Source organism: Marmota marmota, unplaced genomic scaffold, assembly GCF_001458135.2.
Source record: "Marmota marmota marmota unplaced genomic scaffold, marMar, whole genome shotgun sequence".
Taxonomy (NCBI): Eukaryota; Metazoa; Chordata; class Mammalia; order Rodentia; family Sciuridae; genus Marmota; species Marmota marmota.
Window position 1 is genome coordinate 4,765,491 of NW_025999853.1, and position 24,041 is coordinate 4,789,531.

The 24,041-nt window shown below is 50.0% G+C and overlaps 1 protein-coding gene across 2 annotated transcripts in view; it reads left to right on the plus strand.

The window, feature by feature from the left end:
* The window catches only part of Syn3 (synapsin III), a 444,971-nt gene that overhangs the window by 372,383 nt on the left and 48,547 nt on the right, over positions 1–24,041 (plus strand). For both annotated transcript variants that reach the window (XM_015482794.2, XM_048802432.1), the window contains one exon: positions 10,692–10,754. In XM_015482794.2, the coding sequence (XP_015338280.1) occupies positions 10,692–10,754 (63 nt within the window). The remainder of the gene's footprint in view (positions 1–10,691; positions 10,755–24,041) is intronic.

A 24,041-nucleotide genomic window follows, 5' to 3' on the forward strand; every position in this document is an offset into this window, starting at 1 on the left:
CGGTTCCCTGTTTATCTGCCTAGAACATATGTGTCTCTCGGGAACATCTTGACCTGTTCGAGCCTCCTGATAGGGGACGGTGACGTGACGGTAACCCAAGGACGCAGTTATTACTCTTCCCTCCTCACTTTTGAGTGATTTCCCGCAGCTGTTAAAAAGATATATAAGGGGAACAAATTTGGCAATAAAGCGCGCACATGCTCCCTCCTGGATGAAGAACCTTGGTGTCCTGTGTATTTTTAACCCCGCCGTCCCTCGCCGGACTCGGCTCCGTTAGCCGGACGCGGCACTCCGTGTGCAGGAAATGTCGGGGATCAGCACATCCAGAGACAGAAAGTGGGTCAGTGGTTGTCAGGGGCTGGCAGGAGGCGGGAATGAGGAGTGACTGGCCGTGGTGACAGGGTTTCTTTCTGACTGATGAAAATGTTCTGGATTTAGATAGTGGTGATGGTGGCTCGATTCTGTGAATAGAATATAAACACCAAATCATGCTTTTTTTTTTTTTTTTTTTTGAGATCAGGGCTTAGGGCCTCACTGAGTTGCTGAGACTGGCTTTGAACTTGCGATCCTCCTGCCTCGGCCTCCTAAATCACTGGGATTACAGGCGGGCAGCACTGTGCCCGGCTCTCATGGTGCATGTTAAAAGGGTGGATTCTATGGTATGTGAATTCTATCTCAGGAAAGCTTTTATTTAAAAAGAAAATTCAGGCAATATCACTAGAACTATAGAGATCAGAAGTCATGGTATTAAATAAAAGATTACCCAAGGTTTACAGGATGAAAACCAGGCGGGGTGTCGCGATGAGAGTCTGGGTATCATTGTACGTAGGAAATGCATATAGAACCATTCCGCATGTAAGGAATGTCAGATAAACCCATTATATCCATGAACTGATAAGTTTTCAAATAATTTCAAATTAGATTTTTATAAGAAACAGCAGTAAAAAAGAAAATCTTTTATTTAAAAAAAATATCCATAACTGAAGCAAGTGGTAATTGGGGGTTATTCAGATGGATTTTAAGTGAATGTCATTTTAAATTATTCCCAAAGAACTTCTGTCCAAGATCCAGATAAGTGTAACATGTGCTTCACACACAGACTCTCATCTTGACAGTGATGTCCTGCGCTGGAGCGCTCACCCCCGTTTATAGGGAAGTGACGGAGACCCAAGAGGCTCAGAACGTTGCTGGGGGTGGGCCATAGGGAGGCCACCAGTGGTGCCTAGACACAGGTCCACCGGCTCCCAGCCTGTGGTCACTCTCCCACTCATCCCATGGCACTCTGCAAACAGTTTCCCTGAACCAGACAAGGGGCATGTCCTTTGCCTATGCCCCAGGGAAGCAGTATTTGCCGTCTGCAACGCCAAGTCCACCTTTGCAACCTCGGTGCTGTAATCTTAGGACATTGTATGTGGGAACATAAACTGAAGCCCAGAACTGGATGCTGGAGTAGCCCGGTTATGATTGGCTATTTCCTGAAGCCACCAAGAAGAGGCTTGTAAGTGCCCATATTAAGGATCACCTGAATTGCAAAGGGCACTTTCTCCACTTAGAGATGGTTCTAGAACTTTCCTATCAAGGTACAGACTTTATAATCCCAACGGCTTTGGAGGCTGAGGCAGGAGGTTCACAAGTTCAAAGTCAGCCTCAGCAACTCAGTGTGACCCTGTCTCTAAATAAAATACTAAATAGTGCTGGGGATGTGGCTCAGTGGTCAAGTGCCCTGAGTTCAGTTCCTGGTACAAAAAATAAATAAAAATAAAAATAAATAATACATACTGCACATTATGATGGAAAACCCAGGAAATTCGAGATCCTATGGCTCTCATGGCTGGACCAGGGGGGTCTCCTGCAGCCTGCCACTCAGGGTCATTCAGCCCCCCATGAGGATATTGTCTGCATCCCTAGGGAAGGTCCTCGTGGGAGAAAGGCTGGCCGCCTGAGCCTGTTCCACACCATAAACATCACGCAGGCAAGAACCAGAAAAGCCTATTTACAGACAAATACTATCAGGTTGTTTATTCCTGATGATTCCGTTTCTCAGGGAAACAGGAAACCTAAGAGAAAGGAATGTTTGCTCTTTGGTGGGCAGGTTTAGCTTAATTATTCTAAATATGCTGCCGGTATTTTTCCAAGACACACTGAGGAGGGAGAGGTGATGGAGGGTTCCGAGGTGGAATCCCAGGGGCAGAGAGCCTTCAACCGGGCAGGAAGCCTGTGGAGTTCGCTCAGCAGACAGTCCCGGGGCTGCCTGCGTGCCAGACCCGTGGCTGGGCGAGGATGGAGGAGGAGGCAGGATGAGATGGAAGAGGAGGCAGGATATCTATCTTGGGCACCCGGTGGGGGGTGGGACCACTGCCTGAGGTTGGAACCCAGGTGGAAGAATGTTCTTGAAGTTCTTGAAGTTGTTTGGAAATGTGGAGTCAGAGGTGTTGAGTAGCCGGTGCAAGACCACCTGGCAGCCAGGCCAGGAGGCGGGTCTGCAGCTCAGGAGGGGCCTGAGGGTCCGTCATGAGCATCAGGATATGAGACCCACAGCTTCTCAGAATGCTTGCAGCCTAGGGAGGGCCTCAGACACTTGTGGATCAAGCACACAGATGAATCCAAACGATGGAAGTGCCAAGCAGGAGAGAGGTGACCTAGGCATGGACATTGGAGCTATCACCTGAGCAAGGTTAAGAGTTGACTCAATGAAGAGGAGCAGGACTGCCTTCCAGGAAACAAGAAGAGCACATGCAAAGGCCCTGTGCCCAGGGTGTGGAAGGAAGCCAGCGAGGCTGGGCAGAGAGGCCGATGGAGGAGCGTGGGAAGGACCGGGCCTGGGAAGAAGGCAGAGGCCAGACCCCACAAAGCCCTGGAGGCCATGGGCAGGAGTTTCATCTTGACCTACTTTGTCCGCCACGTGACCAGGTGGTATTTTGTAGATTTGTCACACATGAAAGGACTGGAAAGGGCCTTCTCCCTCATGACCAGAGTTTCTTCACTTGTAATGCTTAAGTTCCGAGGAGTCTGTCAGATGCTACCGACCAGGGCAGAGTTCACAGGGCAGCCATGTGGTGGCTCCACTCCCTGGAGGGATCTGTGCGCAGTGCCTCTAGCTGTGCCATTCCTGGGCCTCCGCTTCCTGCCAAAGGCTCCAGGAGACTTGCGCCCCACCCCCCCAGGCCCCGGCTTCCTTCCTGCTTCCCGGGCCTTTCTGTATCCAAGGGGCAAGGGAGCCCGGTCAATCGGCCTCCCACAACGCCCCACCCACCCTGTCACCTCACCCCGAGACCAGAGATGAAGACAGCACGGGGACGACATGAAATGCCACCTGTCACATGCCAGGCCCTGGACACCCCCCAACTCTACCCACGCCTCTGCCCTGGCCATGATGAGTCAGGGACCGAGTCTCTGTGACTGACACTGCAATGACAGGGGTGGGGTTTAAATGATCTTCTAACCGGGGAGGTGGAAACTGAGTCACATGGAGCTCAGTGACGTGCCCGACGGCCCACAGACGTGAGCGTGGGTCCTTCTGAGTCCAAAGTCGGAGCTGCTGCCACCTCACCCTGCCTCACTCGGTTACCAGTGGCCGGTCTGTCCTAAGTATCCCCACTCCAGCCAAGTCCAGAGGGCACAGTCTGGGCACACGGGAGCCAAGAGCATCAGAGGCGGGATGGGGGTTCTGGTGCAGCCCAGCTCTGTGGCTTCCTGATGAGACTTTAGGCAGGAAACTCCGCCCCCTTTGGCCTTCATGTTCCTTTGTATAAAAAGGGAATAAAAAAACAGGTGCCCCCTCCCCACAGCGCCCCGAGACCGGCCTGGCACACAACGTGCTCAGGAACCAGAGCCGTTTGCAGAAGAATCTTCCTGAACCTGCTTTGTGGGTGGCTGTCCCATGTGCCCAAACCCTCCATAGCTGTCCGGTGACCTCAGATACTGTCCCCACTCCCACCTTTGGTGACTGGGTCCCTCACAAGCTTGTCACTCCCCATTCGTCCTCCCTCACCCAAAGTCACAACTCTCCCCAAGAAACCTTCCACTGGAGTTGGCCTTACCAGACCCTGTCCTACAGGGTCTTTTGCTGGGAGCCATTAGCCAAGTAGGTATGACAATTTCCTTGCCAGCGTACCCCATGTTGCAGTGACATTGAATGTAGGTGACCTTGCTCAAGGACCAAGGCGGATTAGGGCGTTCCCGGTTTAGGTTCCAGGTTTAAGGTTTAAGATTATTCCTGCTGGGAATAGGGCGTATCCTGCTGCCTGAGTTCCCCTTGAGTTCTCACGGGATTCAGACAGTATATTTTGGAGATAGAAGCCCAGTGGAGGTGGATTTGGGCAGAGAACGTGGATTTGGGCAGAGAACGTGGATTTCCCCAGAACGTGATTGTAGACGGCTGGTGTGAGTTCGGGAATAAAGAGTTGCTGTTTGAATCTACAAGCTGTGTGGTGGCTCGTGATTGTGTGCCCAGCCAGACTGCGGCATTTGTGCCCAGCCAGACTGTGGCAGTCTTTCTGACTCTCTTTGCTCAGGACCCCCCTCCTGTCCTGGGAGGCTCCGTCTAACGGGCAGTCACCAAACTGAGCCCTGGCTAAAGCTCAGACCTGGTGTGTCCCCCAGAGGCCCAGGCATCAAAGATCTCCTCTGCAGCCTGAGGCGCTGGAGGGAGGTGGTGGAACTGGGGGGAGGCGGGCCGATGGGAAAGAATCCAGCCACTGGGCGTGCCCTTGAGGGGATGTTCAGACACCACTCAGGCCTCCTCTTCCTTTCTCACCTCCTGGACACTGTGAGGCGAGCGACTGCTTCACCACATGCTCCCGCCATGTTGTTCTGCCTTGCCATTGGCCCAAAGGCCATGCGTCAGCTGACCGTGAACTGAAACTGTTGTAGGGACAGCCGAGGCAGGGCACCGAAGGCAGCAGGAAACAGTTTTGTTTGGCTGCAGCCAGCTTCAGAGGGCACAGCTTTTGCTGTAATCAGTCAAGCCCCTGAACCCCGAGTTCAGGGAGTTTCGGAGTTTTATCCCCAGCGTGTAAGGGGAGGGCTCAGAAGCTCACAGTCTGCAGAAGTTCACATAAAAGCAGCTTTTTCTCTCTCTGTTCTGGGCAAGTTAACCCTTCAAGGACAACACCTGAGAAGGGGAGAGCTTCTTCTCCCCTCTCTTTCCTCCCCTGCCAGCTGTCACCATGAGCCCAGTTGTAACTTATCTTAACAATGTAGACAGCTCTGTGAAGCCCACCTCAAGGCCAGAGGCCTTGTTTGCACATTTCTACAAAGCACTATACTGGATACATGTTTGTGAAAAACTAGTCAGGGGGTGTCCAGCACCTGGAGTGCTGGTATCTTCTCGGCCAGTGGCCAAGTCAACGGGGCAACACAATAATAGAAAGTTTATCTACATTGGACTCTTTCTCAGAGACTCTTTTGCTGATAGCCCTAAAATCAGCCCTGGTGAAGAGGGTTTTTCTGTGGAGAAAGGGGGTGCCCACTTCAAAACCTCTGAAACTACTAGTTACGTCCCAAAATAAAGCTATTTAAAGCTATTTTTCTCAGGTATTTTGTCACAGCAATGGAAATGTGACTCACAATGCTGCCCTCAGGGTGTCTGCTGTGTGCCGGGTCTTGTGTGGAGCCAGGAGCCACAGTGGTAGCAAAACAAGCCATTTCCTGCCTTCAGAACACCTATAGGAGAGCAGAGAAATGGACAACAGAGAAATGAATATATAAATGCAACTGGTGACTAGCGCATGAAGGAAGAGTTCAGGATACAACAGACAGGCAGTGGGAAGCACCTCCTTTAGAACAGTGGCCAGGGAGGGCTGTCCAGTAACAGAGCATTTCAATAAAGACGTGAAGTATGAGAAGGGACTGAAGAGTGGTAGGAAAGGTCTTTCAGGGAAAGGGCAGCATAAGCAAAGGTCCTGAGGCTTCAGGTAACATGGTCCACTTAGTAAAGAACCAAAAGGCCTGTGGGTTGGAACATAACGTGTAGCCAAGAGTTGAAGTTGGGAGGATGGAAAAGCACAAGATGAAACAGAAGAGGCAGGCAAAAGCCAGGTCAGGCAGCATCTCATAGTCACAGAGCGGAGGCCCCGTTCCCCCTCCACCTCTTCCAGACTTCTTCAGGGAGACTTCCGTCCTTGATTTTGGTCAGTGAGTTCCTCCAAGTTTTTCTTGGCTTTGCTTTTTCCATCACTATATTGGTCTGTTTTCTGTTACTATAATGAAATTCCCGAGGCCGGTACTCAGTAAATAGAAGTTTATTGCACTCACAGTTTGAGGAACTGAAAGTCAGAGATTGGGTGGCCCCATCGGCTTCGGCTCTGGTGAGGCTCTTGGGACAGTGGCATCACAGTGGCAGGATCACATGGGAGAGGAAGCCACCACAGGGTGAGGCAGGAAGAGAGGGGAGGGGAGGGGAGGGGAGCTTGCTTACTTCTCACAATCCATTCCTGAGGACTAGCCCCGGAGTCCCACGAGAACGACTTAATCCCTTCTGAGGGAGCACCTCAGTGACCTGGTGACCTCCCCCTAGGCCCCACCTCTTAAAGGTCCTCCACCTCAACACCAGTGCACTGGGAACCAGGGCCTCACAGGAGAACCTTGGGGGGCACCGTCACAGTGCCACTTAGCCGGGGTCAGACACTGCTCATGGTCCCAGCGCCAGAGCCCAGACTAGGGGGGACCCGCCTCCCTGGGTGGGAAGCTGGGCCAGGCGCTGAGGGCCTCCTTGTCCAGCTCCGGGGCTCCAGGGCGAGGGTGGCCCACCACCCTCTGGGCTTAGACTGTTCTGCCTCTGATCTCCCCACGGAGCACCCTGCGGGGACACAGGCCCCCCACCTACTGCAGTTTCTGTGGATACGTTTGAATACGCCCTTATCAGGGTGGAGATCTCTGTTTTCAAAAATTGATTCCCCCCCCCAACAGGATGCCAGGCCTCCCCCAGGGGCAGCTGGACTCTGCAGCGCTGGGGGCCCATGATGGACGGGCCTGGGGGAGGCTGGCCTGGCCTCCAACAAATGAAGCTCTTGCTGGGAAAGGAAGACAGAAAACAGCCAACAAGATGTTCTGTCCTCTGTGACCTGTCTGTGTTTGGGGAGCGGCTGGCAAGTGGCAAAGGTGGAAATGGGGGGGGGCCTTTGAAACCCGTTCAACAGCCGGAGGGTGGGGGGAGGCCTGGTGGCCCCGGGCTGCACCGACGGCTGGCCTCCGCCTTTTTCCCTGTGACGAGGGGCAGGGAAAGCCGCTAATGCTCGTGGTCCCTGGCTCCCCTCCCCGGCCCTCACTGACACTCAGCCCAGTCACGCCTGCCCAGGAGAAGATGTCCTGGGTGGGCTCCCCAGTGCACAGGCCATGCCCACTGCCACTTGTTGCTCTCCAACAACTGACAGTGCAACATCGCCACATGCTGCCGGTCTCCCTTAGAAAAGCTCTTGGCCTGGCCTCCAGGAAGCAAAACACTAGCTCAAGTTCATGAGGACCTGGGTCCAGAGGTTCCAAGAGACGTCCTGCCTGTAGGGAGCAGAGCGGGATGGGGACAGAGAGAGGACGGATACTGCAGACACCCATTACCAAGAAAGCAGCTTTGGGAAGGATTTCAGAACATTCAGATGTGGAATATTACGCAGTCATAAAATTGTGGGGTTAGGACCACTCCTGTGAACTTGGAAGAGGGGTGTGCCTGGTAGGATTTGAGAGCTATTTTTGGGAAAAAAAAAATCACCCTCAATCAGCCATGTGGCCACTTTTGACAAGAGGGAGCAGGTGACCTTGGGGGGTGGACATCAGATGCACCAAACAAGCAAGATTAGTGACCTGGGGCTGCGGGGAGGAGAGCTAAGAAATATGTCTGCAGCAAAAATAGGAAAATACTGATGGTATAATATTAAGTGATGAGGTAGATGTAAAATTCTCTAATATCGTAGACTGTCCTGGATTTTCTAACTGGGCATAAAAATGAGGACAATAAAACAGCGTGGACCCATACATACTGATTTGATTAAATGATGGGGCTGTGTCCACCTCATCTCTCATTTTCATAACCCTTTTAACACTATCATTTCAATTCAAAAGCGTCACTTAAGAAAAGAAAACTTAGCCAGGCACGGGGCACACGCCTATAATCCCAGCAGCTCAGGAGGCTGAGGCAGGAGGATCTCGAGTTCAAAACCAGCCTCAGGAACGGGGAGGCACTGAGCCACTCAGTGAGACCCTGTCTCCAAATAAAATACGAAATCAGGCTGGGGATGTGGCTCAGAGGTGGAGTGCCCCTGCGTTCATTCCCTGCTACCAAAGAAAGAAAGAAAGGAAACCTCGTTGAGCGGCCCACCCTATCCACAATGCCCACCCCCTGTCCGGACCCATGGTCTTCACCTGGGCCGCTCCCTCTGGTGTGAGCTTCTGATTTTTCTGGTTGTGTCTTCGGTTCATTCCCTCCAGTGTTATCAGAGGTTGTGAGGCCACAGTCTCCACTCTCCTTCCTCCATTATCCAGTCTCCCTGCCCCTTCCCACCTCCCCACGGTATCTCCTCCCTGCCCCCCTCTTTACATGCCAGGTTAGCATCATCGGGAGCTGAGCATCTTACATTCCTTGTCTCTCTTCCCAACAATCCTGGGACTTGGGCATTATCCGCCCCATTTTGCAGGTCAGAAAACTGAGGTTCAGAGAGGATAAATAGCTAGCCCAAGGTTAAACAGAGAGCAAATGGCAGGGCCTCTGGCACACCAGTGTCCATGGTGGGGGTCAAGGGAGAAGAACACCCGTTTCTCCTCCATCTCGAGCCCCCCCTTAAAATGAGATGAGTGAAATCCCAAGTCCTTGGACTCCCGGGGGTGCTTAAAGTCTGCATGGATGGCTGGGGAACAAAAGCCCCTGGATAAAAATACACCCCTGGGTTCGGCCTCTCACACTGATGAGATGGGTAAGATGTGAGACTTTGAACCCCCGCTAGTGGGACTTCCCTCTCTCTGCCCTTTAGAGCCTAAGTTGCTACAACCGTTTTGCAGAGCAATCTGGCAACATCTAGACCGTGGAGACAAGCGTCCCCCAAACCCAGCAATTCTTTCCCTATGGATGTGCCCCAGAGAAACATCCCACGTGCTTAGAGGAGGTCCAACTCAAGAGGGTTTGCAGTGGTCTTGTTTGTAACTGGAAAAACAGAAATCACTTAAATGTTCATCAGCAGAAAATGAGTAAATGGTAACGTATCCAAGGAATGGAATACCATGCAGCAGGAAAATGAGTCCAAGTTACATTATGAACGCACGTGAATCTCACAAGCATGTGGAAACAGATATGCAATCGACTCTTTGGTACCACTGACACGAAGCTTAAAAATGTGTGACCCATGGCTTGGGAAGTATGTATAATAGGAAAATTATGAATAAATGCAAGAGACTAATAAACACAGAATTCATATGTGGGCTACCTGTGGGATGGGAGGGGAGAGTGTGATAGAAAGAATGAGAGCGGAGGCTTCCTCTCTTTGTTTTATTTCTTAAGCAAGGTGCTGCCCACAACAGGGTTCATGGAGGCTTTTCTCATATGTGAAGCATTTCATAACACCTATTAAACTAACAAATAACAGCCGGGGACATTCTCCCACATAATATTAGGTGGAAAGAACAGGAAATAAAACTGGATATGCGCTACACTCCCAATTTTGTAAAAACAGAACAAATCAAGAGAAAAACACATAATGGGATTTTTTTTTTAAAAAAGACCAACATATAATACACTGAAACTGTTGGAAGTCTGAGGGTGATCGTCATAATCTTCTTTAAACTTACCACTTTATTCTATTTTCCCAATTTCTTGGTTTGTGCATATTGCTTTTGGAGTCAAAATCAAATATTGCTTCCTTAATGAATGTGCTTGCTCTCGACACCAGGGTGTGGTGACCCGTAGCCTGGTGTGGGGGAGGGGGATTACTCGGAGTCCACCACAGGAAGCTTGTTCACCCCAAGTGTGGAGTCCAGCAGGGTCAAATTCAAGTCCTCAGCTCACCCCTCCCAGCTGCTGAGCTGAGTCTCAGTTCCCCTGTCTGTAAAGTGGTAACAAGCTGCCTTCCCCGATTGCATCACGGGGCCACCTGGGAGTGGAAGGATGAGCTCCAGAGAATGGCTTCGTGACCTATAGGGACCCTCCTGCAGCAGTGACAGCAGCTGTGACATGAGAGACCAGGCACTAGCCACCCAGAGGGAAAGCTGGGCTCCTCGGTGCCCTGGTGTGACAGGACAGACAGCTCTGCCAGGGGACACTCCAATGACAGGCATCAGAACATCTGTGCAGCCCAGAGCGTGGGTCGTGGTGACCCCTGGCTGGAGGTCATCTAAATGGAAGGGAGTGGCATTATCATGACACAACGGGGTGTGGGGACTTTCCCTCAAGCAACCCAAAATAGACTTCCAGAAATCAACAACCCACCTCAAAGGCACAGGAGCGACATGAAGGACCTTCTTGTCTCTGTGGGTTGACGGGTGCCCCAGCCAGACAGGCTGATTGAAGAGCTCAGAGCTCCCTTTCGGAAGCCAAAAGCGCGGGTGGGTGGGATGCGTGAGCCGCGGCAGGATGGCCACCCACAAAGCATGACCGTGGGGACCCAGGGCAGCATCAGATGGGTGAACCTGACTTCAGAACAGGAAGTGCCCACAGCCCAGGTGACCATGCTTTAAGATGCTAACAGGTGATTTCCTCTTGCCTCTTTCAGCTCACAGCCCCGCACTTCCCGGTGGTGATCAAGCTGGGACACGCCCACGCCGGAATGGGCAAGGTACGTGAAGCAGGTCGATGACCGCGGACACACTCCCCGCTTCCCCAGGGCACCTGTCGCCCGCCCTCTGCTCCCTGGGTATTTGTGACCTCCAGCGAGTCACCATCCAACCTCTCTTGGTGTCTCATTGCAATAGCGGTGTTTGAAACGAGTTCTCCCTGCAGACTCAAGACGGCATGCGTGATGCGGGCGCTTTCTTCTGCTGTGGGAGAATGCTCCTTGTTCCCTAAGAATAGATTGGCATGCTGGGCAGTTTTGAGACTGCTTACACAGGTGAGAGGCGATCACCGGGAATAAAGAAGACCGCACTCAGAAGCCAGGTTAGACCAGCAGTTGGGGGTCTGCTGCCCAGCGGGGGGAGGTGGCCATATCTGGAGGCAATTTTAGATGCCACAATTTGGTGGGGGGATAGGATGCTACTGGCCCCTACCAAGTAGAAGCCAGAACACTGCTAAGCACCCTGCAGTGCATGAGATGGTCCCCCAGGAGAATTATGCAGCCCCATGTCAATGTGTCAAGGCTGAGATCCCTGGACAACACTAACTTAATTTCCTTTGGTGAAAGTTCTACCAGACTAGAAACCAGAGGAGGCCGTGGGGACTATAGGTCCATGGGTTCCATGTTCATGAACTCAACCAAACACAGAGAAATGTTCAGGGAAAAAAAAATTGCATCTGTCCTCAACATGCAGACTGCTTTCTTGACATCATTTCTTAGATGATACAGTGTAACAATCACTTATTCAGCATTTTTATAGCCTTTTAGGTATTGTAAGTAATCTAGATTTAAAATACCCAGGAGGATGTGTGCAGGTTATATATCAATACTGTGCCAGGCTATGTAAGGGAATTGGGCATTTGTGGATTCTGGTCTCTGTAGAACTGGTCCTGGAACCAATCCTGCACAGATACCAAGGGACGATAGTATATTCCAAAAATTGCAATTATTCAGGAGGTTAGGATCTATTTTGTTCAAATAGATTTGAAAAATTGTGTTAAAGTAAGTTTTCAGTGCAGAACTTTTCAGAGTCATAAATTTGTTCATATACAGTATGTTATAGCAACCAAGGGTATTAATTTGAATCTAGTTACAGTTAAGTTGGGAGAGCTTAGATAAGTTGCTGAGCCTCCCCAACCGTAGTTCCTTCTTATGATGAAGATAATGATAGTATTGACCTCAAAAGCCGGTTGCAAGGATCAAAGGACATTATGCATGGCAAGCACTCAGCTCAGTGCCTGAAACACTGAATGAATATTATCCATCATCATAATTAAGAATATCTGACCTGCTCTGGAAACCAACTGAAGTCAATAGGAGAGAGCTTACTAAATAGCATCCTATGTCAGAGACTTTGTTTCACTTGGCTCCCAGTCTGTGTGAGTCAGACGGCTATTGGGTTGCCAAAAGTTCTAATCGACAAATGCCAAATAACAGATGGAAATGGCCTCGACTTCATTGGTCACCAGGGAAATGCAAAATAAAACCACAACGAGATGCCATATATAACCACCAGAAGAGCCAAGATTAAAAGGATTAATAAGGCTAAGTGTTGGTAAAAACATGGAACAATTGGAACACACACACACACATACACACCTGGTGAAAGTATAAATTAGTACAACCCCTTTGGAAGATAGTTTAAGATTATCTGCTAAGTTAAAGTTGTGCAGGATTCTTTCAGATTTGCCCAACCTAAATATATACATGTATGAACCACGTATGAACAAAAGCACTTATTTATAATAGCTTTGTTTATAATTTCCAAAACTTGTATGCCCATCAACAACAGAAAATATAAATTGTAGTCCATTTATACAAATGGAATATTTTCAGCAACAGCTGCACTGCATGAACTAAACTACACGTAACGACATGAATGGATCTTACAAACAAGCCATGAGTGAAATAAGTCAAGCAAAGAAAGCCCATTCCTATACTTCTATTTACATAAAATTCAAAACCCAGAAAAATCATAGTGTTGACTGAGGTACATGTTTAGGTGATAAAACTTTTAAGAAGCACAAGAAGGGCTGGTCGTGTAGCTGAAGGGTATAGCACTTGCCTAGCGTGCACAAGCCCCTGGGCTCCTACCTCACCACCTAAAAAAAAAGAGGAGTCAGACTGAAGTTCTCTTTGGAGCAGAGAGAGGACGGTCGTTGAGATGAGGCAGAAGTGGTGGATATTCTGTGTCTTGACTTGGGTGGTGGTGATGTGATGTTTGGTTTTGGTTCATTGAATTGTCCTTTTTTGTGGGTGCCCCTCTCCATAGTTGTTATATTTCAAAATCAGATAGTTTTAAAAACGTAATCCACTCTTAAGATGTGTTCATGGAGGTATGAGACCCAGGACAAAGGGAGAGCCCTCCACTATGCCCATCAGTGTACGGCCAAAGATTGTCCCATTCTGGGTTGTCCCCAATTCTGGGCATTTGAGAGGGACATTGATGAACTAGTTATGAAGAATGGACCAATTAATGAAGGACCAGAGACCATGTGACCCACCTCTTCAGAATCACGAAGGGCTGTCGCAGGAAGACAGAGGAGGTTGATTCTGTACCAACATCTGCTGGGCAGAGTGGAACCAAAGTCATGGAATGTCAATCAAGTTGAAGCAGCAGCTTTGTAGCAATCAAAGGCAAACTCAGCGGAGTCTGCAGGTTCTCCAGGTGGGAGGTTCTCAGCTCCGGAAAAGCCAAGCAAAAGTGAATGTTTATCGGAAGAGGAGGATCTACCTGAGTTTCTCCGTCTGAGGTGTTTGAACCCCTGAAATTGAGGCGCATCTGTGCGCATGTGCTTCTGTGGCTGTCACATGGATGTTTTGCTGGGAAAGGGTCCAGGACTTCTTTCAGCTTCTCACAATGTCCTATGAGCCACCCAACTAAGACACCTTGGTGATCCCTGTTGTCTTCCAATGATGAGATTCTGAGGTTTTAATTATTGAAAGGAACGGCATAATGTCAGGTTACCATCATAGAATTAGAAGTCAAGTTCAAGGCCAACTGCCAGTACTCACGGGACCAAGTTTATAGAGTCCAGAGTCAGGGTTTCTGATTTGAATCTGGACTTGCCGTTTACAGTTGTGGGTTCTTGGGCAAGTTGCTTAATTTCTTTGACCTCAACTTCCTCTATTACAGGGATAATAATGTCCTTCCTGGGGGTTGTAATAATGATAGACTACGTTGATCCAGACTTAGGAAGGTGTCTGGTAAACATGGAGTGAATGGGACTTTCAAAGCCCACTGCAGATATCAACTGTTATTTTGATGACTTAATAGTTTATCTCAGCTGAAATAAGCAGTTGTTCATAATAAACCAAAAGGGCAGGGAATTTAATTAAATTCTGGGTAAATTTCTAAAGAAAACATCTTCTAACATCCCCAGGATGAGGCCAAGATAGCAAGCTAACCCCGCCCTGGCCGTTCATGATGCTTATTTCATAGGTTCAGGCCATCAGAGATGCAGCCTCAGCACCTCAATCAAAAGATGAGAACCTGGGACCAGACAGGGGACGGGCCTTGCCCAGGGCCACCCATCCACAAGCGTCCCCAAAACAGGAAGGGCAAGAAACCCCTTTGGAATATTTGGCCTCATTCCATACTTTAGAGACAAGAATAATATCATAAATAAATATAATAACAATAATAATATAATAGTCCCCCCAACCCAGGGGAGATGTATTCCAAGACCCCCAGCTGATGCCTGAAACCATTGACAGTAGCAAACCCCATATCTACAGCACTGCACAGCTTGGCATGTCCAAATTGCCAGAGTCACCACCCTGGTGCTTAAGATCATTAAGTAAAAGGGGGTCACCTGAACACAAGCACTACATGCAGTACCTACAGAGTAGGTCCGGCAACTGAGACAGCTACCAAGTGACAGGCAGGTGGTGTACACAGCATGGATACACTGGACAAAGGGAGGATTCACACCCAGGGCAGCTTGGAACAGGACAGGACACAATTTTATCACACTACACAGAACAACGTGCAATATAAAGCTTATGCATTATTTGTTTCTGGAACTGGTCATTTAATATTTTCAAATCACAGTTGACCATAGAAAGTAAAACTATAGAGCCATACGTGGTGGTGCTTGCCTATGATCCCACTGACTCAGGAGGCTGAGGCAGGAGAATCACAAGTTCAAAGGCAGCCTCAGCCACTTAGCGAAGAGGCTCTCAGCAGCTTCGTGAGACCCTGCTCTAAATAAAAAATGAAAAGAGCTGGGGATGTTCAATTCCTGGTACCAAAAAAAAAAAAAAGAAAAAGAAAAAGAAAAGAAAGAAAGAAGGTAAAACTAGAGATAAGAGGAGACTACAATCACTTCAGTAATAAAATGAATGCTCTATTGATATGTACATTCACTGAGTGCAGCCCTCATAACAAGCCAACAAGGTAGGCACTGCTGGTACCTCCTTTTTACGGATGAGGAAACCGAGGCACAGACAGGCTCTGGTGGAGTTGGAGCACATCCCCAGACGGTCTGGCTGAGCTCAGGACTGACAAGATGACAGGCTAGTAAGCCGAGACCCCTGTGTCCCAACAATTCCGCCTGCACGCACAGGGTTTCTCGTCCTCCTAAGAGAGACAGGGTTGAGTCACCCCTGCAACAGCCCTGTCCGTCCTGGAGGACGAGCGGCAGCTCTGGATGTGACATTTCCAGCAGCCCCGGCATCGCCTCCTTGGCCCGGGTTGCTCCTGTCATCAGCTGCAGGCGACCTGGACTGGGATCCGTCTCCTAGGCTGACTCACCTGATGAGCTTTCCTGGCACAATCCGCTTTTGAACTGGGAGGAGGTGGCTCAGTGCTGGACAGAGCAGAAAAATATGAAGTGGCGCCAGGGGACCCGTGAGGAATCACAACTGGAGGCCGCCAGAGAGGAGGGGCTGTGTGTCTCATGGTCGGCAGAGGCCAGGGAGAGCAAGGACAGGCCTCGGCCACGTGGTGTGCAGGGGAGCAGTGTGGAAGGGGGCCCTGTCCCACCCCAGGAGGAAAGGAGGTGAGGCGCGCATCACCCATGTCCCTCCTCTGCCCTCTCACCTTCACTTCCTGTCACCACCAGCCCGAGTCTCTGCTTCTCTTGAGCAATATTGCCCCTTAGACGGGCATCTGTTGGTCCTTCACCACTCGATCGAGATCCTGGGCCCTGGGGTCCCCTGTCAGAGCCTCCGGCATGAGGTTGTCCCTCCTAATGAGAGACGTACAATCAGACCTGGTGGTTCTGGATTTCACCTCGATGCCCGAGATCCATCTGTGACCTAAAATGCCCCCTCAGGAGGCTTTCGTGGTCCTTCATGGACATCGGCTGACGGGTGGGAAACTTGAGTGGAGCAAGGTGCCCCTCTGCCTTCTTGTTCCAGCTCTCGTACTGTAAACAGTCCTTCCCAGGTTCTGGTGCCGTGTTTACCCATCTTCATACTTTATTTCCCACTGTTTAAACGCCCCCCAAGTGTAGGGCTGAAGTGCTGTCTAGTGGCCCTAAGCAATGCTCCATTTCTTTACAGGAAAAACGCAGGGAGCAGGTAAGTCCGTCTTGCTCAGGTACGCCCTGCAGCACTGTGGTGAGTTCAGGGTGGTGAATCAGCAGTATATCTTAAACAGGGGTCTTTCAATAGAAATACACATAAAACAACGGTATGTATGATCAATCAATGACCATGATGTCACCTGAGGCTTCAAGGAACCTAACCCTGTACTTCTCCTTGGAGCCATGCTTTCTTATTTGCTAATTCAGCTTTATACAACATGCCTACACGATGGACAGGTCATCATTGCCATGAAGAGAGATAATCACTTTGTGTATGTCACACAGAAAAACAGACACACAACCCGTAAAGCGTCCTTATGTTTTCTTTCTGCCTGTGAATGCTAAAATACCATGCTTCTAAGCACAGAGCAAACAGGAATCTGTCACTCTGTCTAGCCTGACAACTGACATGTTTCAGGTGGAATCATCTGGATCACAGACCCATTTTTTGACTTAACGACAATTGCTCCACCACCTCCCACATCCTTGCATCGCCCCTGGCTCACTAGAAAGAGCCCTGGCTTGGGTTCAGGCAGCCTGGATTGTCCTGCCAGCCCTGCACCCGCCAGGACCAGCAGTGTCCCTATGGGCCAGTCACATAACCATAAATGCAGTCTCTCCACACTCAGTGATGCATGATTGTCCTCACCCCATCCCTTGGAAGAGCAGGTGAGGGAATGCATTAAAAGCAGGAAGCTCTCCAGGTCTGGTAGCACACGCCTGTAATCCCAGTGGCTTGGGAGGATGAGGCAGGAGGATCACAAGTTCAAAGCCAGCCTCAACAATTTAGTGAGATGCTAAGCAATTCAGTGAAACCCTGTCTGTAAAAAAAATACAAAAGAGGCTGGGGATGTGGCTCAGTGGTAGAATGCTTGCCTCGCATGTACAAGGGTTTATGCCCCTGGGTTCAATCCCTGGTACCAAAAGAAAAAACAAAAAAAAAGGGGTCGGGCTGGGGATGTAGATCAGTCGGTAGAGTGCTTGCCTCGCGTGCAAAAGGTCCTTGGTTCAATCCCCAGCATATATATATCAGGAACTTCCGCATAACTGTGGTATGGGGAGGACAGCTGAGGAGAGTGTGGGCTTTGGACCTCAATGCTATCCCCAGGTTGTAAGTTGGCCTCTGCCGTTCTCCAGCTCTGTGACCTTCAGCAAATTTCTTAATTCCGCTGGGCCTCAATTATGTGGGATAATTCAAAGTAGATCAGAGGGTGAACACAGGCTGAGAGGGAAGGGCATGCCCAGTCCCTGAGCACCCTGGGCCAGGCCGTGTGCCTGTTTGTCCTCTCCTCTGACCCCTAGAGGCTCCCTGAGAGGTAGAGCTGAACCGTGGTCTGCACAGACTCCTGCTAAGGCCACAGGTACGTACCAGCTGGAGCAGGATTGCAGCCAAGGCCGGCAGGTCCTTGGCCCTTTTCTTTTGGCTGACAGAAACCCCCCCCCCGGGACGCCCTAGTAGAATCATCTCTTCCCATCGCAAGGCAACGAGCCAACTTAATTGCAGAGTGGATTTATAAAGAATTCCTCCAGGCCCCACCTCAGAAGCTCGTCAGTACCTTGGAGACAAGCACTGACCTTTACAGATGAACTGCTCTTGAGTCTTGGTACACTGATCTCACACCAGGCCTGAGGCCAAGACCAGGAACACGCCTCTCAAGGGGTGACGAGGATGCTGACTACCAGCTCAGGCACCGTGTTCTGAAGACAGCCTGCACCCCCACCACCTCCAAGCCCCATTTTCCCAAGAGGGACAGAGGCCCAGGAATAACCTCATTTGGAAGGAGTAAGTCACCTGCTGTCAGAACACACACCCCCTCCGTGAAATACACTGGGTATCATTATTTTTTTAAAACTGACAACCTTGAGGATCACAAGATTGCCTTCTTCCTTTTCTCTGCTTCCTGGTGACCCCTGTCCACCCTGCCTGCCTTGTGCACAATGAAGGCAGCAAAGCTTTGCCCTCGGAGACCTTGAGAAAGAGGAGGTGCACCTCCCACCCTGCGGGGTAAGGAGCCCTGTCATCGCCACAGTCTGCCCTGGGAGCTGGTGGAAGCTCCAGGCAGTCCTTTGAGGTGCTATCGCGATACCCATTTTACAAATGAGATAAGCTGAGATCAAGGAGGAGAGAAGACCCGCATTAGGTTGCACTTCCCACGCCCACGTTCTTTCTGTGGGTTCTGATGCTCATGCCAGGAAAAGGGGGGCCTCCAGAGAGTTCCACCAGCCCATTGAGAACACAGCCCATGAGTCTGTTGAGGCCTTCACTGACCCAAATGATCAGGCATGGCCCCTCTGACTGTCAGCGGGCAGGAGAAGTGGTGTCTGGAGACAGGAACAGCGCCCCACCTCCCTGGGGCCTGGGGCACTGGGCTGCTGACAGGGGGCAGCGGCAGGCATGTTTGTCCAGGAAGGCCAGGGAGGCTGTAAACTGTGGGTTTGTTCCACTGTGAGTGTGTGTGCTGGTGGGGGGGAGGTGGGTGTTAGACGCGACTCCCTGAATGAAGCACAGTTCTCAGGTGCCATGAAGCCACCAAAGAAATGACACAGCACCGCAGAGCCCGTCTCTTGCCCTGACTCCTGGCCTCAGCCCAGGAAATCTCGGCACCAACACCCCTTCCCCCTCCAGGGCTGAGGCCTGAAATGTGCAGGAGGGGTGCCGTGGGGCAGGGGATGCTGTTCCGCCTTTTCTGCCTCATGTCACATGTAGAAAACGGTGGCATTTAGACAATTCAGCAGGTGGATGGAGAAAGCTGCCGGAGCTGACCAGCAGGGCCTGGGGCCCCGGCCACCTAGAGATAACAGCAAAGGCGCCTGTTGGGAGGGGTTGAGTTATGGGCCCAGCGAGTCTAGCCCGGGGGACAGACAGGCCTCTCAGCAATACTCGGAGCTTCCTCAAAATTTTTGTGAATTTTCAAAAAAAAAAAAAAAATGCCGGATGCTAACCTGCCCCAGACCTGCTGGATGGGATCGGCACTTGCATTTTAACAAGATTCCCAGGTGAGTCCCGGGCTGCTCTGCACAGCCAGCGTGGAACCCAGGGATGCAAGCTCAGATGCGCAAGGGAACAGGCGACTCCCATAATGACTCAGGAGCCCAGCTGGAGACTTGGTGACCAAGAGAAGCCACGGCCAGCCAACAAGGGCAGCCACGACTCAGCTCCAGCCAGTCAGGACCATGATAGACCATACAGCCCAGGGGTCCCTGGTCTTCTGATTCTAAGAAGTCAATTTCCTGCATCTCCAATATGATCTTAAGTAATCTTAAAGTCTTTCAAAATATGGTCTATGTCCAATAAAACAGTCACTGAATCTTGGAGAAGTTCAAGGCTTCGAACTGCAGAGTTTGACCTTGCCACAGGGGACCATGGAGCCTAAGGCAGGTCAGCCCAGGTCAGCCACTTTCTAAGTATATAACCTTAGACAAGCATTTGACTAGAATCTTTCTCATCCATAAAATGGCCCCAACAAATCCCCCCATTGAGTGAGGGGTTACCCTGGGAGTAAAGCATTTTTAAAAATCTATAGATAAACATGCTGTTCACGTCGCAATACCTGAGGGCTTCCTAAACTTCCCTGTGCACACAGGTCACCTAGGGCTCCTGTTAAGATGCAGATTCTTGTCCACTAGGCCTGGGGTGGTGCCTGTCTGGGGTTGTGCATTTCTAACAAGCTCCCAGGTAATGCTGATGCTGCTACTTCGTGATCCAGGTCAGAGGTCAGCAAATTGGCTCAGCACAGAGCCAGATGGTAGATATTTCAGCTTGTGATCTCCATCATAGCTGCTCCGTCTGCTCTGCGGTACAAAGCAACCACGGGCGATATGTCAATGAATGAATGTGACCGTGTGCCAATATAACTTTATTTATGGACACTGAAATCTCAGTTTCATGTTTTTCGTAGAATATCGCTCTTTTAACTTATTTTCCGTTATTTAAAAAGGAGGCAGCAGCAACAGGGAGGGCTGGAAGGGTCAGCTTCGGCCCTCGGGGGTCCGTTCACTCACCCCAGCCTAGGGTCATCTTTAACTCAGCCTGGTCCTCTTCTTTCCCAGCTAGACTGGGGACCCCGTGGGTCATAAGCTGCACCCGCTGTTCCCTCCCCATCCAGCCAGGGCCTGGGCATGGCCAGGTGCCCTCCACAGTGAGCAGGAGCAGGGAACTGCAGGCTGACACCGGCCTGGAAACTCCCTTTCCTTCCAGTCAATCTCCCAGTCACATTTGTCGCTCTGTAAAGTGTGGTAGAAAGAAGCAGTGACCCCAGCGCTCAGTACCAACAGAGGGAGATTTGATTTATTATGGGGAAAGCAATGGAAGGAACCGGCAACCTGATAAGAGGATAATAGATAGTCCCCGACAGCCATCAAGCCCTCCCTGTTCCTGCTGCCCTCCACCACCTCTTCCGGCCCCTGGCAGCTCCTGACCGGGCAGCCAGGGCTGAGCACATCCTTTGGGCTGGGTCTCTTGACCTTCTGAAGCCTTAGGAAGGGGCAGAGTCTTCCGAGAATGAGACCAGTGGCTTGTGACAGTCTGAATGTTAGAGTCCTCCCTAAATTCTAAAGCTGGACCCTGGTACAGGAGGCACCCCATGGAGAGGTAGGGCCTTTGGAAGTGATGAGGTCAGGGGGACTCCTCCTGAATGGGGTTGGTGCTCTGTAAGAGAAGTCGAGGGAGCTCCCTCACCCCTTCAGCCATGGGAGGACGCAGGGATGGGCACATCTGTGACACCCTCACCAGACACTGAATTGTATTTATGGACTGCAAAGCTTAATCTTGGACTTCCCGACCCCCAGAACTGTGAGCAATAAGTATCTGTACTTATAAATGTCACAGTTAAAGGTCGTTTCCTAGAGAAGCCCACATAGATTAGGGCATGGCTCTTGTGTTCATTCAATAAATATTGGGGGGTTTGGTGCCCAGGTATTTAAAGTTAAGGAGTCAATAGATGTTCACCGTATATTTTGACAAATATTTTGTGAACATTTGTTACCTTCCTAATGTTACATTACGAGTAACGTAACAAATAACATCCTGTAACATTTGTTATGCAAGCCGGGTGCTAGATGTGGGGTGGAGGACTCTTGATTAGGATCCAGACATGGCTCCTGGCAGGGAATTTACTTATACAAGTCAGAAACACACCTAGTGGACACTCTATGGCAGAGCCTGGCCAACTCCCACCCACAGGCTAAATCCAGCCACCCCAAAAACACGCACACCTGGTTTTGCTCATAAAGTTTTATTGCAACATGGCCCTGCTTATTTGCATACATATTGCTGATGGCAGCTTTTTCACTATGCTGTCAGACTTGAATCATTTTTACAGACTGCAAAGCTCAAAATATTTACCACTGGACTCTATAGAAAGTTTGCCAATCCCTGGCCTAATACAATGATTTTCCAAAATTTTGTAGAGCAACCTCAATGAGTAATACATTTTGCCCTGCCACTCAACTCCCAGATACCAGAGAGAGAGAGAGAGAGAAGCTTCACAGACTAATACTTGCCTTTACCATGTGCACAGCATTCTGATATTTCCTGATCCACTGTATTTCTTTTTTTTTCTAAAGAGAGAGAGAGAGAGAATTTTTTTTAAATATTTATTTTTTAGTTATTGGCGGACACAACATCTTTGTTTGTATGTGGTGCTGAGGATCGAACCTGGGCCGCACGCATGCCAGGCGAGCACGCTACCGCTTGAGCCACATCCCCAGCCCCAGTGTATTTCTTTCTTTGAGATGTTAGTTGTGACCCAGTCAATTGATTGACCCATTTCAAACCCACAGTTGGAAGAGCCCAGAGTTTACTGGAAAGTAAATCACATCCGTTGGTTCATGGATTCATCCATGGATTCCCCTCTACATGTCGGGCACTAATTCTAGCACTGGAGATGCAACTTCCAGCACCACAAAGCTTCTGTCCCCACAGAGCTGACACTCTAGGGGACAGATAGGTAGTTAAAGAATGACCAACAAATCTGTGACATGTCAGGTGACGAGAAGGGCCCTGAAGAAGAGAGATGCTTACGGGGAGGGAGGGAGCGTGATGGGGATGTGATGGGGGTCTTTCTTCAAAGGAAGCGTGGGCCACCCAGGGGTGGAGAAAGACAGGGAAAGAGAGACACCAGCAGACGAGCCCCTGGGGCAGGGCTGCAGCCAACGTTTGATGTAGGAAAGAGCAGGCAATGAGCTCTGAGCAGGGAGACAGGTGGTGGCCGAAGACCATGCAGACCGTGTGCCCAATCAGAGCAGAATGAAATAAGTCCTGTGGCAGAAATACAAGCCAAGCGCTGAGAAGGGCTTACAGTGAAGCCGAGCCTCGATGGAGGACGATCGCCGGCGATTTACCCGTTTATCCATAGAGCAGGTGACGTGGAGAGAGACACTGGCTGAGGCATGCGGACATGACGGTCAGACCCAGAGGCACCGTGCCTCCCTGGGGTGGGACGGCAGCCCTGTGAGCAAATGCAGGTTAAGTATCCCTGACCCGAAAGGCTTGGGACTCCAAGAGTTTTAGATTTCAGATTTAGTCCCATTTTTGGAATATTTGCATGTAAGTAATGAGATATTTGGGGAATGAGACCCAAGTCTAAACCCACAATTCATGTTTCATATAGACCTTATGCACACAGTCTGAAGGTAATTTTTTTTTAACAATATTTTTAGTGCCCCTGAATTTGACTGTGACCCATCACCTGAGGACAGGTATAGAATTTTCCACTCATGGCAGCATGTCAGGCTTAAAAATTTTCAGATTTTGGGGCATTCCAGATGTTAGATAAAGATGCTCAACCTGTATTTGCATATTCATAATGAGAGATCTTGGGGATGGGACACAAGCCTAAACATAAACTTCATTTGTGTGTAGTACACACCATAGACTCAGAGCCTAAAGGTAATTTTATGTAACATTTTTAATAATATTGTGCATAAAAAACGTTTCATGGTATGGAATTTTCTACTGGTAGAGTCACATAAATGCTTAAAAAGTTTCTGATTTGGGGCATTTTGAATTTCAGATTTTAGAATTAGGGACGCTCAACCTGCAATTAAATCCTCACAGAAGGAAATGTCAAGGGAACAGGGAGTGCCTTGGAAGGGTCCAGGGAAGACCTCCAAAAGATGAGATAGATAATTGCAGGCAGATAACATCAGTGACAAGCTTCAGAGAGGAGTGGAGATGGGGAGAAGGAGAGGAGAGGGCCAGGACCCCCAGGGAGGAAACCACAGCAGTTCAGAGAAGAAGGTAAGGGTTTGACTCCAGGCAGGAACCGAAGCAGTGAGCCAAAAGATGACAATACAGCTAAGTGACATGGGACAGGCAGCACTGAACGGACCTGGGGGACTGCCTGGATGCCAGGCAGGTGAAGGAAATCAAGAACATCACCCAGAACATCTCTAGTTCATGACTCAGGAGCAAGTGGCGGCTGAAGAGCTGGACCCCATTCTCAGACCTGGGCTCCCAGCATGATGAGTCTGTCGTGGTCCTGCTCTTCGTAGGAAGGCTCCCTCGGCCTGGCCCCTTCATGGCTCCCAAGGATCAGGGTTCAAGAGGATTTCCAAAGGCATGGAGAAAGGGAGGTTTCGTGACTTTAATACATTGAATATATAGTCTTTGATATGCTGGTGTCACCGTGATCAAAAGGCCTGACTAGAATAATTTAAAGGAAGAAAAGTTTATTTGGGGTTCATGGTTTCAGGAGTCTCAGCCAATGATTGGGTGACTCCGTAACCCTGAGCCTGAAGTGAGGCAAAACGTCATGGC